The sequence below is a fragment of the Anser brachyrhynchus genome (assembly GCF_964034855.1).
Source record: "Anser brachyrhynchus genome assembly, chromosome: 5".
Lineage (NCBI taxonomy): Eukaryota > Metazoa > Chordata > Aves > Anseriformes > Anatidae > Anser > Anser brachyrhynchus.
In genome coordinates, this window is record NC_137699.1 from 41,241,257 (window position 1) to 41,261,007 (window position 19,751).

Genomic DNA, 19,751 nt, shown 5'->3' on the forward strand with positions numbered 1-19,751 from the left:
ATACGTCAGAACATTGAGTGATGAACCAGAGACAGTTCAATGACAACTTATGCTACATGTTTCACAGATCTGTTTTCCTCCCATCCCTTAGAGTACAGAGTACACTTCAGTGAGTTATTAGTTTATAGAGGTGTAGGGAGGTGAAGCCTTTTGGGGTAAATTTCTTGGTCTCTAAAACACAATAAATCTTTCCGCATACATGTACACAACTAGAAAATCTAGAAGCTTACCAAGGACTTTTTCTCAAAGCTTGTATTTAAAAATGTTAAGTAAAAACTTTTAAAAATTTACAGAGTTTAAAATACCACTTCCTATATCTATCTTTAAATATTTTGGAGGTACTGAAACATGTTGGTTTGCAGAGTTCATGGTTTATTTATCTTAAATAAACTAACTAGCTCAGATTAAAGATGAAATTATTTTGTTGACATGCTTGCCTTTCAGACAAGTACAACAGGGAAATATTAAAATGGGTTCGTAACTACATTTGACTGCAAACCACACTTAGTTGGATTATTTCCTGCTTTTCTTATGAGAAAATATAAATTTATGCAGATTATAAAATCATAACAGTAAAATCAATGCTAAAAAAGGGACTGCATACATAAGAGAAATATGTATATAGCAAACAGGAGGGAAGTGAGAACTCACTACCACAGTGTTCAGCTTATTCATAACCACCTTAATTAAACTGCAGGGTAGAAAGGAGAGAGAAGGTCAATGGCTTTTGCTGTGAAATACATTTCCCTTTTACTTTATTCATAACTTTTTGAAGAACGACTCCTCAACTCCTTAGATGTTGCTGCAACACATATCCTCCTATCTCACCAGCCCCTGTTTCTATGCATTTTAAAATGCTGTCGTTCAGATATTGCTTTCCAGACCAGGTCAAAACAAAGCCCACAAATAGCATGACTGCAAGACTAAAAACCACACAAGTACAAGGAATATGTTGGAGTTTTAATTAAATTTGACCAAACCAGCAGATTAAATCCTTATCCATTCTTGAGATGGGATAGCAGGAAATGTTGCAGCTACCTCCACCTTGTTTTCTTGAAGGAATGTTGATGCAAGGAAAGGATAGAAAGCTCCCGTCTCACTTGGACCCTGACAGAAGAGAGCCCAGTTGCATTCACTGGGCCTCTGCATAGCAGCAGAAAGAAATATTGCTACCTAACCACGAGCTTTAATTAATCAGACCTGAAACAATATGGACTGCATATTTTAGTAACTCTTCAGCCCTGGAATCTTAACAGAGTAGACAAAAAGGGGGAGTTTAGATATAGACCTGTCAGGCTACAGAAGACTGATGAGAATTTTATCCATTAGGATGCCAAGTACTGACTTGCCTCTACTGTCAATCACTATTCAGCAGGAATCTGACTCATTAATCAATCAATACATAGCACAAACGGGTAATGCTGAATACAGTTATTTCTCTGCAGATCAGTATGTCTTAACATAATGATGCTGTGTCTTTAAAACATGTTCAATTTCACAATCCAAAAAGAAGAAAAAAAAGAAAAAAAGAAGAAAAAAAGTTAAAGATAGAATGCAAATAACACAGGTTTCAGGTGTTTGACAATTTGACAATTCAGGTGCTAGTAGCTTATGGGAAATTAAAACATAACACAGGTTTCTGGAATAGTCTCCTGGGGCCTATTTTATAGCTGTTTTGCAGAAGGGTGTTTTTTTGTTTGTTTGTTTATTTGTTTTGTTTCTTTTCAGATAATAAGACGAGTTTTAAAATTATCACATCATATAAATGTTAGCAGTCTCCCAAACTGTCTTGTTTATTTTTCTCTTCACATCAGAAAATGAGTCTGATGATGCTTTGACTGAAGTCAATAGAATTATTCCCATTCAATTACACCCTAAACCTGCAATGGGATTTGCTAATGAGTATAATGTCAAAGACGGCACAAGTGATGAGCAAATGGTTTTTATGATGCAGTCAATATTGAACTTTTTTTTTTTCTTTTCTTTTTCTGGAAGGCCTTATTTCAGAATCAGGGACATAATATCAAATATGTATTTCAAAAGGATTAATTCTGCAACCAACACTCAAGCTAAACATCCAAAACTTGTTTCAGACTGGCTTCTGTGGCATTAAGTGATAGCTGAAGTGTATGAAGATGGCACCATTAGAGCTGATGTAAGTGATAAACATCAATAACAGAAGGAAGCAGATAAAGACCATTCTAAAGATAAAAGAGCGCCAAGAAATGCCTTCAAAGAAATCCTGCCCTCCATGTTCTTCTATAGACAGTGTTAGAAAAAACCGTCACTGGCTGATCAACTCAAATTCATAAGTCTGAAAATAATTCTGTCCGTCCCATAGCATGACAATGGTAATAAGATGGATTCTGCAGCTCTAATCCACCATGACCACCAAGAATAAATATCTCAGAATATTTCTGCCTGTCAGGCAACTGGGATCATGGCCTGAAACTATTCCGAAAGGAATGTTGAGAAACAGATGGGAAGGAGCTGTACTCACAGGTTGTTGGTTTTTTGTTTGTTTTTTACCACTATTAATACTGCCTGAGAATCATCTCCACATATTTTCCCCATATATGCAGGTAGCACTTCAGTTTATGAAAGCGAGAAGTGTAATATACTGTATGACATCTTCCTTTCTAATCTGTTTAGAAAACTCCATCTTTATAATCTTGGTTTTATTATCTGATAACCATATACTAGCACAATGTGATGTGTTTATTTCCATTGGTGTGGGAAATGCTGAGTTATTCATTCATCCTCCACAGAATCCCCCAAATGATATATTGGCTTCACTTAATCCAGTATTTGGATTAATGTAAACTCTGATATCACTTTTTGCAGGTGGTGGCAAATTCTGATAAAGTGAAAGAGGCTACTGAATTGGTTCTGACTTCAGCCAACAAGGAGAGAGATGAGAAAAAGCTGAGAGAGAGATGAGAGAAAGCTGAGAGAGAAGAGAGAGGGAGGCAGAGGCAGAAGGTGTCCTACCAGCATGTCTCTGAAAGAGACTGGTAGAGTGAGTGATGCTCTCAGAAAATCTGGGGAAAAGAGTGGAAAGATACAGGCTTTCTCACGCTACCAAAGGACAAGGTCTGAGAGGATCTCAAAGCGTGTGAATCATTATTAATTTAGGAAGGTAAGACTAAATGTGACCTATAACATCTATTTTCTTTGCATGTATTCTTGTTAATCCAAGAGCTTGGGGCTGAACATCCTCTAACTGAAAGCATATACTTTAAAAATCTTTTATTTCTTTCATTTCATTCATATATTATCATGCTTAGTTTGCATTTTGAGATGACAGGATGACATTAGGTGCATTATTGACTCCGACATAGAGATGAAATAACCATTTATCATCCCTGCTTCCTTCATGACCTTCACCTAGTCATTTTCTTAAGATAGTTTTAAATATTGCAAAATGCCTTTTCCTGTCTGAAAACTACAGTAACTAGATAAATGCAATGGGAGATAGTAGCTAGCATGATGGAAACAAACAACAATTTGTATTTCTTGTGTCAAAAGAAAATGAGATGCATAGATGGGAAATTAAAAACAAGTAGCTTGTTTTAAAATAGAGGTGAGAAAAAATTTACAAATAGATCACCTCATGCAAATTGCTTATGGAAATATTACTTTCACTCAAGACATGCAGATGAGTTTTCAACCTACATGAAGCTCTGCTTTGACCCCTGCCTTGCGGCCAAGATGTGAAGTTATGTGTTATATACCATGATATGCCTTATTGTTTCATATGCAGCAGGCCTAAGTTGGTCTTTCAATGCAGGAAGAATCAATGAAAGTCTTGAATTACTGCAGAGGATTTAGTACTGAAGCATCTGCAAGTGGTCAGGTTTTAGCTACGAAGAGCCATTACTTGAAATATTTTCACTGTTGCCATTATTCAGAATATTCTGTTTATTTCTTAGAAAGTGGAATAAAAAGTACTGGCTGTTCTAACTATTGCAATAAATCTATTTTACAATTGCATTTACTTAGTTGTAAATTTTTACTTTACAACTGAATTTTAGGTTATTAAGTTTTATTTTAAAAACAACTAGCCTTTGGCTTTTTCCTTTTTCTTTTTTTCTTTTTTTTTTTTTTTGGTCATGTAGGAAATTAAAATAGAAGTTCTTCAGCTTAATAACGTATACAAGATAAAACTGAAAAAAACAATTTTATCATGTCAAACTGGAAGATACCGCTTTCTGTTTTACTGTATGAGTGTTAGATGTGCAAAATGCTGCGCCTGAAATGTCGAACGGTCTTCAGAGATGTACAAGTACCATAGGTAGCCAAAGATAACTCTAGGATTATGCTTTTTTTTTTTTTTTTTCACAGTTAATCTTTCTCCTGCAGCTGGACTTGAATTTCAAAACACAGACTAGATCTGTGCTGTCACTGTAGATGTGTGCTGCTACTTCAGTTGTTAGCAGCCAAATATCCTTTTAATCATCTATTCTCATTTCCATGATAAAAACAGTTTCCGGTTGCTTGCAAGTAGAAAGAAACAATTCTACATCAGACTATGATGAGACATCAATTTTTAACAAGATTTACTGTGAATTATATGATTGTTCCCTGTACAAATGTGTTTCAGGAGTTTGAGAAAGGAGTTATCCATCAGGAAGATCATCAGACCTTTAAATGAAAATTCATACACTGAGAGAAGCAAAATAGATGCAATAAGTAATAAAATTTAACTGGGTGTCATACAGGCAGCTATGGTTATCCTATATGTTTACTTTGTTCAGAGCAATATTTCCCGATTTCTTTAAAGCTATTTGCATGTAAACAGGACCTCCCCTTCTCCCAGCCCGCCCCGTTCATAACTGATCATCCACTCGCTGTGCTCACACATTTATTGCCATATTTATTCTCCGACTATATCTGCCAAAATAAATACTTAGCACTGGCAAACAGTAGCCATCAGCATATATTTAAACATAACAATTACTGTAAAGAGGCTGGCGAAGACTAGTAACTGAGCCATTTCAAAATTAGGCTGGGCAAAGCACCAGAGAACAATATATGCTGTAGGAAAGTACTTTGATAGAAGGCAAAGAACAGATGACCTAAAACCTTTATCCCCAACAAGCTTTTGCAGTAATTATTTGCAATTACTTGTACTTAGTGATTAACACAATCTCCAACATAACAAAAGTCATAAATGTCACAGATGTTTTTGTTTAAATCAATTGTGAAATATTTCATTGAATCACTGGGAAAGTTCAGTTTTACAGACATATCTCAAACCCAAATTATTTCAATGGATTTACATATTCATTGAATACACATTTCTATCTCTGCTTGAATGACGAAAAATTCCTATTCTTCTTGTAACTTACATGAATATAGCTATTTAAAGATTAAGCAGTTCTCCAAAACAAAGAGTTTATAGTGAGTCACTTTTACCACACAAAACAATTCCCAAACCCCAAAGATTACACAGCAGGGAATCAGTAAAATTATACCAATACATAGAAAGAAGCAAGAACAAGTAGAGTATTTCAAATTGTATAGAATTATCCACAGAATTAAAATGATGATTTTAATCATCACCCTTGATGTAGGGATTACAACATGAATTTGTGAATAAATTGTGAGCTTGTTCTATCAAAAGGGGTTTCTGACATTTCCATTTGACAATGAGAATTTTAACAAGTTTTCATTTACTTTCATTTCCTTGCCCAGTTACAGAGAAGAGAGAATAAGTAAAAGCAACTCTATTCTGCAACTGAAATAAGATGTTATTCTTCCATTTACTGACAGATGAAGTGGGCAAAATTTTCTTCAGGGGTAATGTATGAAATCCCTATTGGTTTCAATAAGGTTTTGCACATTTACCCATAAGAAAATTGAGATATTTTATCCTGTACAGTTATACAAGATAAAGAAAACTGCTTCAAAAAACAGCATATTTCTTCACCACATGAAATTTCTTTTAAGATTATCTTTGTGTCAAGCCTAACTAAATTATTTCCAAAATGCTTTTTGGCTTAAATATAGTAATACCTATCAGTCATCTTGAAATGCTGCAATTTTATAGGGGCTAAATGTAAAGATAATAATAATAAATAACCTGTTTTAAATACCTGTGGAAGCTTCATGGCCATTTTCCTGAAGAATGTACTGTCTCCCTTTAAAACAGATCTCCATACTCAGAACTTCAGACAATGCTTTTGGCTAAGATCAAGAGGGCTGATAGCAAAAACTGTAAACCAGCAGCTAGTTGATTGTTTCTTGAAGGATGTTAGGTTAGATACAGACTCTAAATGTTACCCCAAAAAAGTAACTGTACACTGATCTTCTCCTCAAGAGATACACCTAAAATTATACAAATCTTGCCAAGGTGAGAAAATTACAGTGAAATGAGTCCAGACACCAAGTTTGTAAGCTGAACACTGAATGTTTTCAAACACCAGGAATGTCTATAGGAATCCGGTCACAAATCCACAAATCCTCCATGTTCAAGTATGCTGTCATAATGACTGGCATCTGAGACAGAAATGCTCTGCCCCTGGGCAGAATGCCTACCACTGTGAAACCTCAGAGGCAAGACACCGTTGATGTCATGATCCATGCTCAGCAAAGTCAATAGAAATACAGCAATTTTCAATTGTTTGAAGATGTTCCCCTTAGAAGGTATCCCTACTTCCAAGCTAAGAAATAAAACATACAATCTTCTTGCAATTAATATTTAAGAACTTGGTTTATGCCCTTTGAGGTAAGGAGACAAGTTGTCTTACTTTGTTAACGCAAAACGTTTTTCTACTGGAAGATGCATCGTAGCACAGTATGATGTGGTATTATTTGGGGACCATCACTTCTGATCTATTCTTTATCTGTCTAGAACAACACATATAGCTCTCTCATTCTTTAGAAATATTCAAGTTAATCAAGCAGTAAAAACAAAACAAAAGAAAACAAAAAAAATATATATATATATGCAAATTTTATATCTGCTCTGTTCCAGGCAGATTTTAACTAGGCCTGATGAAAATCTGTTAGATATGGTTTGTCCATGATGATGTTTACAGCCAAAACACTCGGTAGCCTCTCAGCTGCACCTACTGCTGTGGCCACTTTTCGCCAAGTAATTTTTCTAAGGGAAGCAAGGATTAAAATCAAGATTCCAGCCTCTGATACATCAATACAAACCTAGTTATTTACAAGTCAATAGAATTACTCAGATTTGGAAACATGTATCTGAGATCACAATCTGACACGTTTTACCTTGTTTGCTGGGGCAGCAACCATGTGTTTGAGAACTTGGGGGAATGTGCTGTCAAGACATGTATTCAGCCCTCGGCTCTTCTGGAAAAATATTGGCATAGAGTCACTTGTTGTATGATTCTGCCAGATTATTGATTTCAGGAATGGTACTCTGCATCATTTATTAACTATTATAGTAGAAAAAGTGATGAAGTGGGGAGAATTACAATACAACACAGCTTTTGTCAACCATCTGATTTTAATATTTTCAGCAAATAAATCTGAAATAAATGCATCTGGATCAAGAGACAAAGAATCATTTGTATGTTCACTAAGCAACAGCTTGACACTTTCTGTGATGAATTTGGTTTAAAACATCTGTTTCTACAGAATAGATGTTAATTTCTCAATTAATTGTAAAGTTCAAAAGACAAAATTGTCCTTTTAGAAGCAAATGCTTTCTAACATACTATTATAATGAATCACTCCCATCTGTCTATTTGCACTGCATTTTCAACCATAACTATAAATGATGTAGAGTTTAGGCTGTAGAGTTTACTCTGTTAAAGTAAAATGATAAGAATCATGACATCTAAGATACAATAGCTGTATTAAAACAAAAACTTCTTAAAAATATGTTGACATTCTAGTGAAAAGTTAAAAACTCTGCTGATTCACAGCACATCCATTGATACCTCTCATAAAGTAAGAACAGAATTTACATCTGAGTAGTTTAAGTGGCCCAAAATTTTCTATCTTAATCAAAAGGTCATGAAAAATGTATGACTCAAAAATACGCAATTTAAATGGGTACTGAATGATTTATAACAAAACTATAACAGATTACAATTCAACTGATTAACCAAACTACATCATATTTTGCTATTTTGTAGAAATAGATGGTTGTAAAAGAGCATTCAGTCATTAACTTCTCAGCAAGATTTATGAAACATTCAGTTGAAATGTACAGGGTATCTGTAGTTTGAACAGGAGACACTTTACCAAGTTATTCAGTGGAACCCCATCATAATGACTTCAGGCTACCGAATTGATTTTGATTTTGCCAAATTTTCACGGCATATACAAATCAGAGCAGTTTCACAGGCTACTACATCACTGCTGTGTTGAAAAGTTGAAAGACATACATTTTCCAGGTTTTAAAATGCATAATAAATTATCTTAGGATCCCTTTTGAGTGCCTTGGCTGTCTCCTTTTGTCTTCTTACAATACACAAGGCATGGTGACACTATGCAAAATATATGTTAATTGACAGAAAACGTATCTGACATGAGCTGTTTGTAGGGTTTTTTTTAGATGGGAGATTTTGAGTGGTGGCCTTACACTGCTGTCAGGAGACATGTTTGTCAGAAGACTGTTTCTAATTGCCACTGACTTTCATGCCTCAAATACTTCAGATGGAGTTGAATGGGCTGGCATGTAACTGGAAATAAAATGAAGGTTTATTCTCTTCATATCAGAGCAGGAAGTGCTCCATCAGCTAGTGCAAAAGCAAATGTACTTGCCTGGAGTTCAGACCACAAGGAAAAGCATCTGTGATTTTTACAGTCCACTTGATTTTTGTTGCCTGTCTCCTCAAAATTACACTTTGTAAACAAATTAGACTAAGAGATATGTATGCCAGACAATATTTCTGCTGTAGTTAAGTAATTCAAGTTCAGGATATGATACCAGGGGCTCAGGGTTCAGTTTCTGCATGCAGTGGTGACAGGTCCCCCCCTCTGCATTTTAGGGAGCTCTGAGACTCACAAGAGAGCTGGGGGGAAGATCCTACCCCAGCATGGTAGTCCCACTGCACCTGCAGCTCTGGGCTTTGCCTCCCATAAGCCTAACCCTAAGACTGTGGTCGGGATGGACCTTATCCTGATACTCCAGCTGTGTCCCAGAGAACATGGACAGGGGAGAAAAAGTTTCATTACCTTCCCTTTGGCAACCCCTCTTAAGATTCATTCCCCTTGGAGCTATTGGCTTTGTCTCTTTTCTAACCTGTTGTGGTGGTTTTACCCAGCTGGGCAGCTGAACTCCACCACAACCACTCTCTCACTCCCCCTCCTCAAAGGGAAAGGAGAAAATATGATGGAAAGGGCTCAAGGGTTGAGATAGGGACAGTGATATCACTCTGCAATTATTGTCACAGGCAAAACAGACTCAGCATAGGGAGATTAATATAATTTATTGCCTATTACTAACAAGCTAGAACAGTGAGATACTAAAAGCAAACTAAAAACACCTTTCTTCTCATCTACCCTTTTCTGTGTCATCCCCCCGAGCAGCACAGGGGAATAGGCAATGGGGTCTGCGGTCAGTCTCTAAAGCTTCATCTCCGCTGCTCCTTCACGGTCACTCTCTGCCCCTGCTCCACGCGGGGTCCCTCCCACGGGATGCCGTCCTTCCCGAACTGAGCCTGTGGGGGCTGCCCACAGGCAGCAGCTCTTCAAGAACTGCTCCAACATGGCTCTGTACCACGGGGTCCATCCATTAGAAGCAAACTGCTCCAGCACAGGCCCCCACGGGCGGCAGCTCCCCCCCGACCCCTTGCTCCTGCGTGGGCTCCTCTCCACGGGCTGCAGCTCCAGCCTGGGGCCTGCTCCTGCGGGGGCTCTCCATGGGCCACAGCCTCCTCCAGGCCACATCCACCTGCTCCACCGGGGGCTTCTCCACGGGCTGCAGCGTGGAGATCTGCTCCGTGTGGGACCCATGGGCTGCAGGGGGACAGCCTGCTCCAGCAGGGGCCTCTCCACAGGCCGCAGGGGAAGTTCAGCTCTGGCACCTAAGCACTTCCAGCCTTCCTCCTGCACTGACCTTGGTGCCTGCAGGGCTGGTTCTCACTCCTTGCTCCCTCAGCTACTGTTGCACAGCAGTTTTTTTCCCTTTAAATCTGCTCTTACAGAGGCACAACCAACATTGCTTATCAGCTCAGCTCTGGGCAGTCGTGGGTCCCTTTGGAGCCGGATGAAACTGGCCCTTATCTAACATGGGGCACCTTCTGGGCTCTTCTCACAGAGGCCACCACTGCAGCGCCCTGCTAGCAAAACCTTGTCATGTAAGCTCAATATGCCTGTGTCTTAGGGTTAGGTTAAGAGATTGGGCCCTATCCTGAAACTCCATCCTGTGGCCCAAAGGAGAAAGTCCTTGGAGAAAATATCTGTAGAGCCCTCTCTTACCTTATGCAGCTTTAGAAAAAAAAAAAATGTTTTTTTTTTCACTCCCTTTTCAGCTGGAGCTCTTGTCTCTCTCCAGGACCTAAACATAAGCCTAGGTGTGGGATGAGCTGTACCCTGAGATGCCTAGCTGTGTAGCAGAGGAACAAACATGCAGCCTCTCCCATCATTTGTTTTCCCCCTTGCATCTCACCATTACAAGCTTCATTCATGTCTCTCCTAGCTCTAATTCTAACCTTAAGTGTGGGCTAAGCATTAGCACTAGGCTGCCCAATATGGCCAAGAAGAGAGAATTTTGGGGAGATAATTCTTTTTTCACCCTGCCATGGGAAACAGGTCTTGCTACAAAGATGGTGTAATGGAATGTATCCGCATGCATCTTAGGCAAACCTGCAGCCTGTGTTGAGAAGGTCAAGCTGCCCTTCCCGGTTTTGTGACAGGAGCATTATAATCACAAACTGAGACCTCTGGCCTATTCTTTACAGTGAAATCCTTAGGTAAAAGAAATGACCATTAAAAAAAAAAAAAAAAAAGTCTAAGCATGTTCCCAAATTAGAGTTTATTTGTATCAGTATTTCTTCTTTACAGGACTTTTTGATTGTTATAACTATTCCTTTCATTTCATGAGGGTGAAATGAGACAATTCTGATATTTATAATGGTGTTATATCATTATTGGGATAATAAAACATATTATTTGTATTCAAGCATTGCTCCTTTATCAAGCAGTTAAGGTTAGAAATATCCACTTTTGAATCATGAGCAATAGACAATTGAATGTTGGCAAAGATCTAGAATTTCTCAGTAAATTAATATATACAGTGTGATAGAACAATTGGCTTAAGTGACTAGGCAAGCATTCAAACAACTCATTTTTGGAAAATGGCAGTATTCTCTAGTGTGAATGTAATTTTCCATAACGGAGGGAAACTTCATTGAATGGAAATACAGAAATCCTCAAGACTTATAAGTAGGGCACATACTTACTTATTGAGAGGTACATGGTACCTCAATATAATTATGATTATAATGATATTTTGTTTTTCTGGAAATACACATCAACTAGGTATATGTATGATGCCTAGTGAGATTAGTACCTCCACAGGAGTTACAATTTACAGGTAATTTATTTTGAATCATTGCAGTAAGAAAGAACACCATGCACAAAAGTACTTCAGTAGAAGAGCTTTTACTGATCCTCTTGGGTGCAGGGCATAGCCAGCTGCTAGCATGGCAAAGGAATGGCTTAAAATAGGCCAAAGCATGAAGAAAGTGTCCAAAGTACCTTCATGAGTGACTGTGTGTTTATATGTATACAAATGTAATGGAGAACCATGCAGACAAGAACTGAAATTTTGTGCTGATGACACTGCTATTAATCAGCTTCAAAATCACTCATTTTTGCTCCTGTGTTCTCAGAGGATAGTATTCTATATGAAAGTAATATGAAAGTATTAATATGAAAGTATTCAGGTTTATAGTCGAACTATTGTTAAATTTCAGCTTACAACAATACAAAAGAAAGAAACCATTTAATCAATACTCCATAAGTAAATGTCCCTTAAAACAAATGCTCATGTAAACAAAAATTGGATTATATTTGAACTATAGGTTTTCAAACAGACTAAAGTGCTGCAATCAAACAGATGTTCTTATTGATGGGTTTGCAGTTATTTACTTATGCTCGTCCTCATATCAGTGACTGAAAGCTGATTCACATTCTCCCAGAATATAAATTTTAATGAAAATAATTCTCCAGCTGAATTTACGTAATTGTAGAGATTTGAACAGTGTGAGATAGTATACTGCAAATAAAGACTTTGCACTTTGTAGTTAAATATAAATCTTTTCTTTTTTTCTTTTTTTTTTCCACTGTATACTGGAAGTTCTGATCCTAGTATATTAGAATATACAACCTCTAAAACTCAACAAAGTAAAATTTGCATGACATCCCTAAGTGTTCTAACATCTAGATAAAGCACTTATATACAGCAATAGTCCTAAGACTATTAAGATCATTTGCAGAGGTTGCTCAATAAATGCATTTCTATACATGAAAGTAAATACAAAAAGTCCTCAAAATGACCAAAAGTCACTAAGAACATCATTCAAATAGAACTTAAGTGCAATTACTAACAAATGGGTTGGGTGTTTTATATTATTTTTTTTTTTATTTTATACCATTACATTTCTGTGTAAGATTTTATATAAATCTACAGTCTCCTTCTTATTCACAGCTTGCTTAAGGCTCCTGCAAAAGTGTGCATTTGTTAAACATAGTACCTATTACAAGGTGTCAAAAACACACACTGGTCCCATTGGAGTGTCTGGGTGTATATACTGGTTGGAAGTGGTGATTGATATGAGAAAAATCATACAGTCAGAGAGATTACATGTATGTGTTAGAATTGCTGCTGGTGGGGATAATGGGTATGTAGACATATAATGTGTTAGAGAGAATAAATTCCTGATGATGGGTTATAATGAACTGATGGTAATGCTGTGTGTATCTGCATATTAAAGTGGTGGGTAGTGATAATATGTATAATTGTGAGGGTGGGCAGACAGTGATAACGAGATGTGTGAACCGTAGGAGGTGATGGGCATGCATGGTAAAATGAGTAGGAAGCGAGGATGTACGTGTGACGCTGTGTATAGTGATGTTGTGGGGGGCACATGGCAGCATATGCATTATGGTGATATTTATGCGGTTTGGACCTGCTGTTCTTGGAAAAGTAGGTGGTGCTCATAGGTGACAGTTCATGTGAAGAAGCAGGTTGGTCTCCATACAGGTGAGGTGTGCCCACACATATGTTGTGGATACAATAGACAGACGCAGTTATTAGTTTTGTACATCTGTATGTGCTGAAGGAGTCTTGATGCAAGCATGGTGCATGCATTAGTGAATAACCGTGTCTAGCTAATACAGAATGGGCAGGTGGTGGTAGTATTTGAAAGCTGGCTAAGTGGTTATGTGCAAATATGTAAGGATAGACTCTGCATTGAATGATAGCATGTAGAAAGATAAGAGACATTGCCTGGAAGGAGGTGTGTATATGAAGGTGATCAAATATGTTTGCCTAGGGTGTAGAGGTGCAGTAACAGGACATTCTGCTGGTGTTCACATGTGTTTGTAACTGGCGTTGTGGATGAAGTGTGTGAGGAAGCAGCATCTGTCTAGGGATGACAGCATGAGTAACTATTGGTTTTGATTGTCATTGTCTGGGATTGGGGTGTGTATATGAAACAGCATGGTATAGATCAGTGCGTAAAAGCAGTTTGTGGTGCACATCCCCAACAGGGATATGCAAGTGTTTTAAGTGCCGTATTAAGGTGTGTGCATGTGCAGCAGTGGTGATACAGCATGTGGTGGTTCAGTTTGAAGTGCTACTGGGAGCAGAAGCAGTATGTGAGGGGACAGAAGAGTGGACAGATGGTGTGTTCGTGTGGCAGCATAGCTGGGATGTTCTTGGCACCATCACGGTGTAGACAGTAATGGTGAGCAGTAGTGTGCAGGCTAGTGCCTGCACTTCTAGATGTGAGAAGCACAGAGGCAGGAGTTGTACTAGGGGTGTGAGAATGGGACAAGGTTCGGGACATAGCATGGGCTGGGGTGCAGTGCCGTAAGGTATTGGATGCTGCTAATGTGTGATGGCTGGTGGTTGTGGTGGGATAGGACAAGGTGGGGAGCATGGAGCAGCAGCACGGCTGCAGGAGGCGGTGTAGGCACCGCTGGTTTCAGGCAGTGCTGTGCATGTATGGTAAAGGCTGTGGGGTGCGTAGTCAGTGCCGTGCCTGGTGGCAGCACCATGGGGCGGGCAGCGTGCATGGTGCGGCTGCAGCAGCTGTGCAGGGATGAAGCATGCCAGCCCAGGTAACACTGCCCACCCACTCCTGAACAAGCTTTTGTCCCGAAGCCGGAGGCATGGTCCCTTTGCCCGGGGTGCCCCTGGCCACGACCCAGGTGCCGTGGCAGGTAGGGAGCAGTGCAGCACGGAGGGGCAGGAGAAGACCCTGGCCGCAGGGGGACCTGAAGCTGTACGGCGTGGGGCAGGGGCAGTGCGGGCAGCAGGGGCAGAGCGAGGTGGGGGCAGAGGGGCCGGGGGTGCCTGCCCTTCGGCAGCCCCGGCTCTGCGAGCAGCCGGGGGGGCGGGATGGGAGGCGGGGGAGTGTGGGGGGGAGGGACACCCACTTACGTCTCCTCCCGCAATTTTTTTTTTCTTTCCCTCCTCCTTTTCGTAGCCGGTGACGCGCCGCCGCCTATTAATCATTCACCAGCCGGGGAGCAGCGATTGCTGCCGCTCGGAGCGAGCGGGGCCGGCGGCCGCCTCCGTCCGTCCCCATGCCAGCGCCCCGGGGCAGCGGCGCCGGGAGCCCCGCCGGGATGCTGCGCCCGGCGAGCGGCGGGAGCCTGCGGCTCTGAGCCGGGAGCGGGGAGGTCCGGGCAGAGGATGCTCCCCAATGGCACCTGCACCAGGCTCCCGGGCGGTGCAGGCAGCGACAGCGGCGGCAGCGACAGCGGCGGCGGAGGAGCCGGCGGCGCCTTGGAGGAAGCGGCGGCAGGGGGCATGGACTCGGGCGGCAGGAACTCCTCTGGCGCCCCGAACAGCACCCTGAGCGAGTCTCAGGGCAGCGCCATCCTCATCTCATTCATCTACTCCGTGGTGTGCCTGGTGGGGCTGTGCGGCAACTCCATGGTCATCTATGTGATCCTGCGCTATGCCAAGATGAAGACGGCCACCAACATCTACATCCTCAACTTGGCCATCGCAGATGAGCTGCTGATGCTCAGCGTCCCCTTCCTGGTCACCTCCACCCTGCTGCACCACTGGCCCTTTGGCTCGCTGCTCTGCCGCCTGGTGCTCAGCGTGGACGCCATCAACATGTTCACCAGCATCTACTGCCTGACTGTGCTCAGCGTGGACCGCTACATTGCTGTGGTGCACCCCATCAAGGCGGCGAGGTACCGCCGGCCCACTGTGGCTAAGATGGTCAATCTGGGCGTCTGGGTGCTTTCCATCCTCATCATCCTACCCATCATCATCTTCTCCAACACAGCAGCCAACAGTGATGGAACAGTGGCTTGCAACATGCTCATGCCAGAGCCCACCCAGAGGTGGCTGGTGGTCTTTGTTGTCTACACCTTTCTGATGGGCTTCTTGCTGCCTGTGGTGGCCATCTGCCTCTGCTACATCCTCATCATTGCCAAGATGCGCATGGTGGCCCTGAAGGCCGGCTGGCAGCAGCGCAAACGCTCGGAGCGCAAGATCACTCTCATGGTCATGATGGTGGTGATGGTCTTCGTCATCTGCTGGATGCCCTTCTACATCGTGCAGCTGGTCAATGTCTTTGTAGAGCAGGATGATGCCACCATCAGCCAGCTCTCCGTCATCTTGGGCTACGCCAACAGCTGTGCCAACCCCATCCTCTATGGCTTTCTCTCAGACAATTTCAAGCGGTCCTTCCAGCGGCTGCTCTGCCTCAGTTGGATGGACAATGCTGCAGAGGAACCCATCGACTACTATGCCACTGCCCTCAAGAGCAGGGCATACAGTGTGGAGGACTTTCCCCCGGACAACTTGGAGTCAGGGAGCATGTACAGGAACGGCACTTGCACCTCCAGGATTACCACCCTCTGAGGAAGCATTCCTGCCCCACCGCCCCCCCACTGCCCCCAGCAGGAGGGTGAGCGAGGCCAGGGCTGTGGCATAGGGAGGACGGGAGGGAGGGGGTTTTGGTCCAGCCCACCGACAGCAGCGTTTGGCACAAGAGGGAGCAAAGAAAACCCCATGTCCTCGGTGTGCTGCCCCATCCCCCCTGCCTGCCTCCCATGAGAGTGGGTACATTTGCTGATGCTGTGATACCCCCTTAGTAAACTGCCGCACTCGGCTTAGGCTCTGGCAGCCGGGCTCTGCCACCCCTCTCTGTGTCTGATGAGCAGCTGTGCGGGTCCCACAGTGACTGTCCTCTTTTGTACAGGTCCCCCTCCTCCTCCCCCTCGGCTGGTGGGACCCCCCTGCCACTGAGCAGAGCTTGCCCCAGTCAAGTCCCAGCAGTCTGGCTCAGAACCCCCTGACCGACGGCAGCCCTGCTCAGCATCTACAGGTACGCACATGCCCTTCAGAGAACAGAAACACTGGGAAAAGTCCCCCCGTGCACACCTGGCCCTGTTAGCAGCCTCTCTCTGCCTTCCCAGGGGGAAAAACAATAAAAGAGGGGAGAAAAAGGCCCTGAGAAAAGGAGCAGCGTAATCACGGAGCTGTCTTCTGCTTTGCAGACAGCTCTCACCTCCCTGGGGCTTGGGCTCTCTGTGCTGCTCTCAGAGGAAGCAGAACAGAAAAGGTCTTCAGAAGGAAAGCTGCTTCTTGCTGTGCTTCAGAGCTGCACAGCCGGCTGCTGATAACAGGAGATAAGTGGTCCCGTGACCCACAGGGAGCGGAGCACTGAGCTGGGGGCAAGAGGGAGCCTTGAGCCGGGGCATGTGTGAATGCGTCCATACATCCAATAAAGTGTGCAAATAATAAAGTTTAAGGGGAGCGCTAGACTGTGAAGTTATTGTCTTGTGCCTGCTCCATTAGCCATGAGATGGCAATGAAGTGAGCTGAGACAGTTCTGAATGACCTGGGTGGCTGCAAAGTCACTTTAGCCTACATGGAAAAAAGGGGAATTCATTCAAAATCTCCATCAGGCTCTTAAATTAATACTTGACAGAAAAGTAGCTGTTTGACAATAGCTATTATCCTAGCTCCTGTTTCTTCTGTTGCACTAAAAGAAAGATAAAATGTGTTTATCATATGTTGCCAATGTAATATACTGGCCCGGAGCTTCATAATGTTTCATTTCTCAGAACTGTTGTTTTTAGTGTGTGCCAGATGTCTTTTTATTTGATTTTTTTTTATTTGATTCGTGTCACTGTGTTGTGAACGTGTTTCTCTGAAGCAATTTATACTGTGTACTTATGTCTGTGGTGGCTACCTGCAAGAGTGCATTTAAAATGGGTGATGCTCAAGAAGGCTCCTTTTCAGAGAAAAAGGTTGTAACTTTTTCTAATATGCTCATCTACACTGTCTCCCCCAGAAAAAAAATCTCTTGAATTTTCCCTCTTTCTCTTATGAAGTAACATTTTTCATATATGTGAATGAAGATTTCTTGTTTGATAAACGAGCTGATTAAACAAAAACCTTCTCTCCCTGCTCCCCTTATCCCAGATGCAAGAATTAGTACAAAGTGTATTAAGCAGATAATGTTTTTTTGTTTTCTACCACCTGTATTGACAATGTCACGGAGTGGCAGGTGTCCTGGTAGTTGTGACAAATCACTTCTCGAGCACAATACTCTGGTGGTATTAATTATAGCTACTGACAGTCTGAAGCAAAAGACTGGAAAAAAATCTCCAGTAGCAACACACCCGTAGCCCTGTACTGGGAGCTACAGTGCTGAAGAAGTGCATGCAGTGTTAAGTGTAAGGCTGGCTGCAGAGGCATCTAGCACTCAGGGTGGTGGACTTACTGCAGGTTCTTGTCAGATTGTACCCTTCAACTTTTCTCAGCAGCAAAAAGCAGGAGACTACTTTGTACATTTCTTTCACCAAAAATTAGATACTGTTAAATGAATGTATAAATTTAGTATTTCAAAGTTGTCTGATTCAAAGCCCATCGAAATGAGAGAAAAAATCCTAGTTCACTTCAATGGACTGTGAGTCAGCTCCTTTTAGGTTAAAAATTGCTAATGTGGAAGCTGTTACATCTTTATTAAAATATTTTGTGAAAAGCTTTAACAATTGTAGTTTCTTTTCTTTTACTTCTCAGTGGACCTCATTTAAAGAAAACATGCAAATATTAGTTTTGTTAATGATTTCCATGCACATATGGGGGAAAAAAAGGACTAAATCTCTCTGTAAGCTTATTTAACTTTTCACAGAAACCAAACATCTGCCAAAACAGTCAAATGCCCTGCGATACCACACGGTGCTATTTGTGGAGCTTCAGTTAAAATCTCACTCACAATCTCTTTAAAATGGTATAAATCTCTCTCCCTCTCTCTCTCTCATCTAGGCATACTGTTATGTATGGTTATACTAAATAAAGAATTTGTCTACTTTCTATTGCTGGATTTGTTTAACATTAGACACTATGAAGTAAAAGTGAAGAAGCAGTGATTCAAATCAGCTTTGATGAGAAGTTGAGCCTGGTTTTATTGCTTTTTTTTTTTTCTTTTTCCTGATTTTGCCTTTAAACAAAAATGTTATGGATTTCTGTACACCTGCCAGCACATGCACTTTAATTTCAGTTTCCCCAGGCAGAGCGAAGAGGGTTGGTGACTGTACTTGGCAAACTACCCGGCTGCTGCAGCAGAGGCTGTCGGTGACACAGTAGATGGCAGGCTTTCCTTCACAGAGATGCCCTGGCTCACTTGCAGCCAGCAGTGCTGGTCTGACTCCTGGCTAAAACACACCGCAGAGTTTCAGTTTGGAAACAAAACCTGCTTATCCTACATTAACAGTTCTTGCTGCTATTTTTCACCCTGAGTTTAGTTCAACTTTGGCAGTGGGAGAGGTGATCAAATACTGTAAATCACTCTTGATTTCCTTTGGAAGAAAAAGTTTGTTTTGTATTATTCTACCCAGTAGAAGATACCTACCAGAAAGTAAGTTGTCCTTCTGAAATAGTGTAGTATACCAGAAAACAAAGAGAACTCTTTAATACTTTCCAAATTGCAAATAATTCTTAAGATTTTACATGGAAATTATTTGAATTTATGCTTAATTCACTGAAAAAACACAGTACAGCACCATATTTATTGGTGAAATTTTGTCCCTTTATACTGTAACGTAATTCATTTACAACTAGGTAAACCATAACTTATAACCAGTGGTGTGTTGCTCAATTTTCCCTGTGAGTTTAATATTTAAAAAATACTTCAACTTTATACACATCACTGAATCCCAAGAAACTTTTCCCATTCTTTGTTTAGCCTAAGACCTATACAAAACAGTATGAAAGCTCTGAATAACATGCAGTGGACTGCATCATTTCCCTGGGTACAAACAAAGAGAGAATGGCCTTCACATGGATTTTCCTAGCACATACACCCAATACTTCTGCAGCATTTTCCCACTCAAAGAAGAGCAAGTGGAAAACTACTCTTCTTTCTCACCAGATTCCCCAGGAAGCATGATTAGATCTAGAAGTGCATCCAAGAAGACACATCTCATCATCCAGGGGCTAACTGCTGCCTGCAGACAGTGAGCTTGGAGCAGACTGGCTCTTCCTATCTCAGCTGTAGATGAAGGGAGTGATGGCCACAGGTAGATCCTCTGCCTTCTGAGATGGCCCTCACAGCAGAGAACATCAC

The 19,751-nt window shown here is 41.5% G+C and overlaps 1 protein-coding gene across 1 annotated transcript; it reads left to right on the top strand.

The window, feature by feature from the left end:
* The first annotated feature begins 12,667 nt into the window (after positions 1 to 12,667).
* SSTR1 (somatostatin receptor 1) lies at positions 12,668 to 18,501 on the top strand. Its single transcript, XM_080592922.1, has 2 exons — positions 12,668 to 14,271; positions 14,640 to 18,501. Exons 1-2 carry the CDS (start codon positions 14,253 to 14,255, stop codon positions 16,034 to 16,036), a joined length of 1,416 nt encoding a protein of 471 aa, XP_080449048.1. The 5' UTR covers positions 12,668 to 14,252; the 3' UTR covers positions 16,037 to 18,501.
* Positions 18,502 to 19,751: the final 1,250 nt, after the last annotated feature.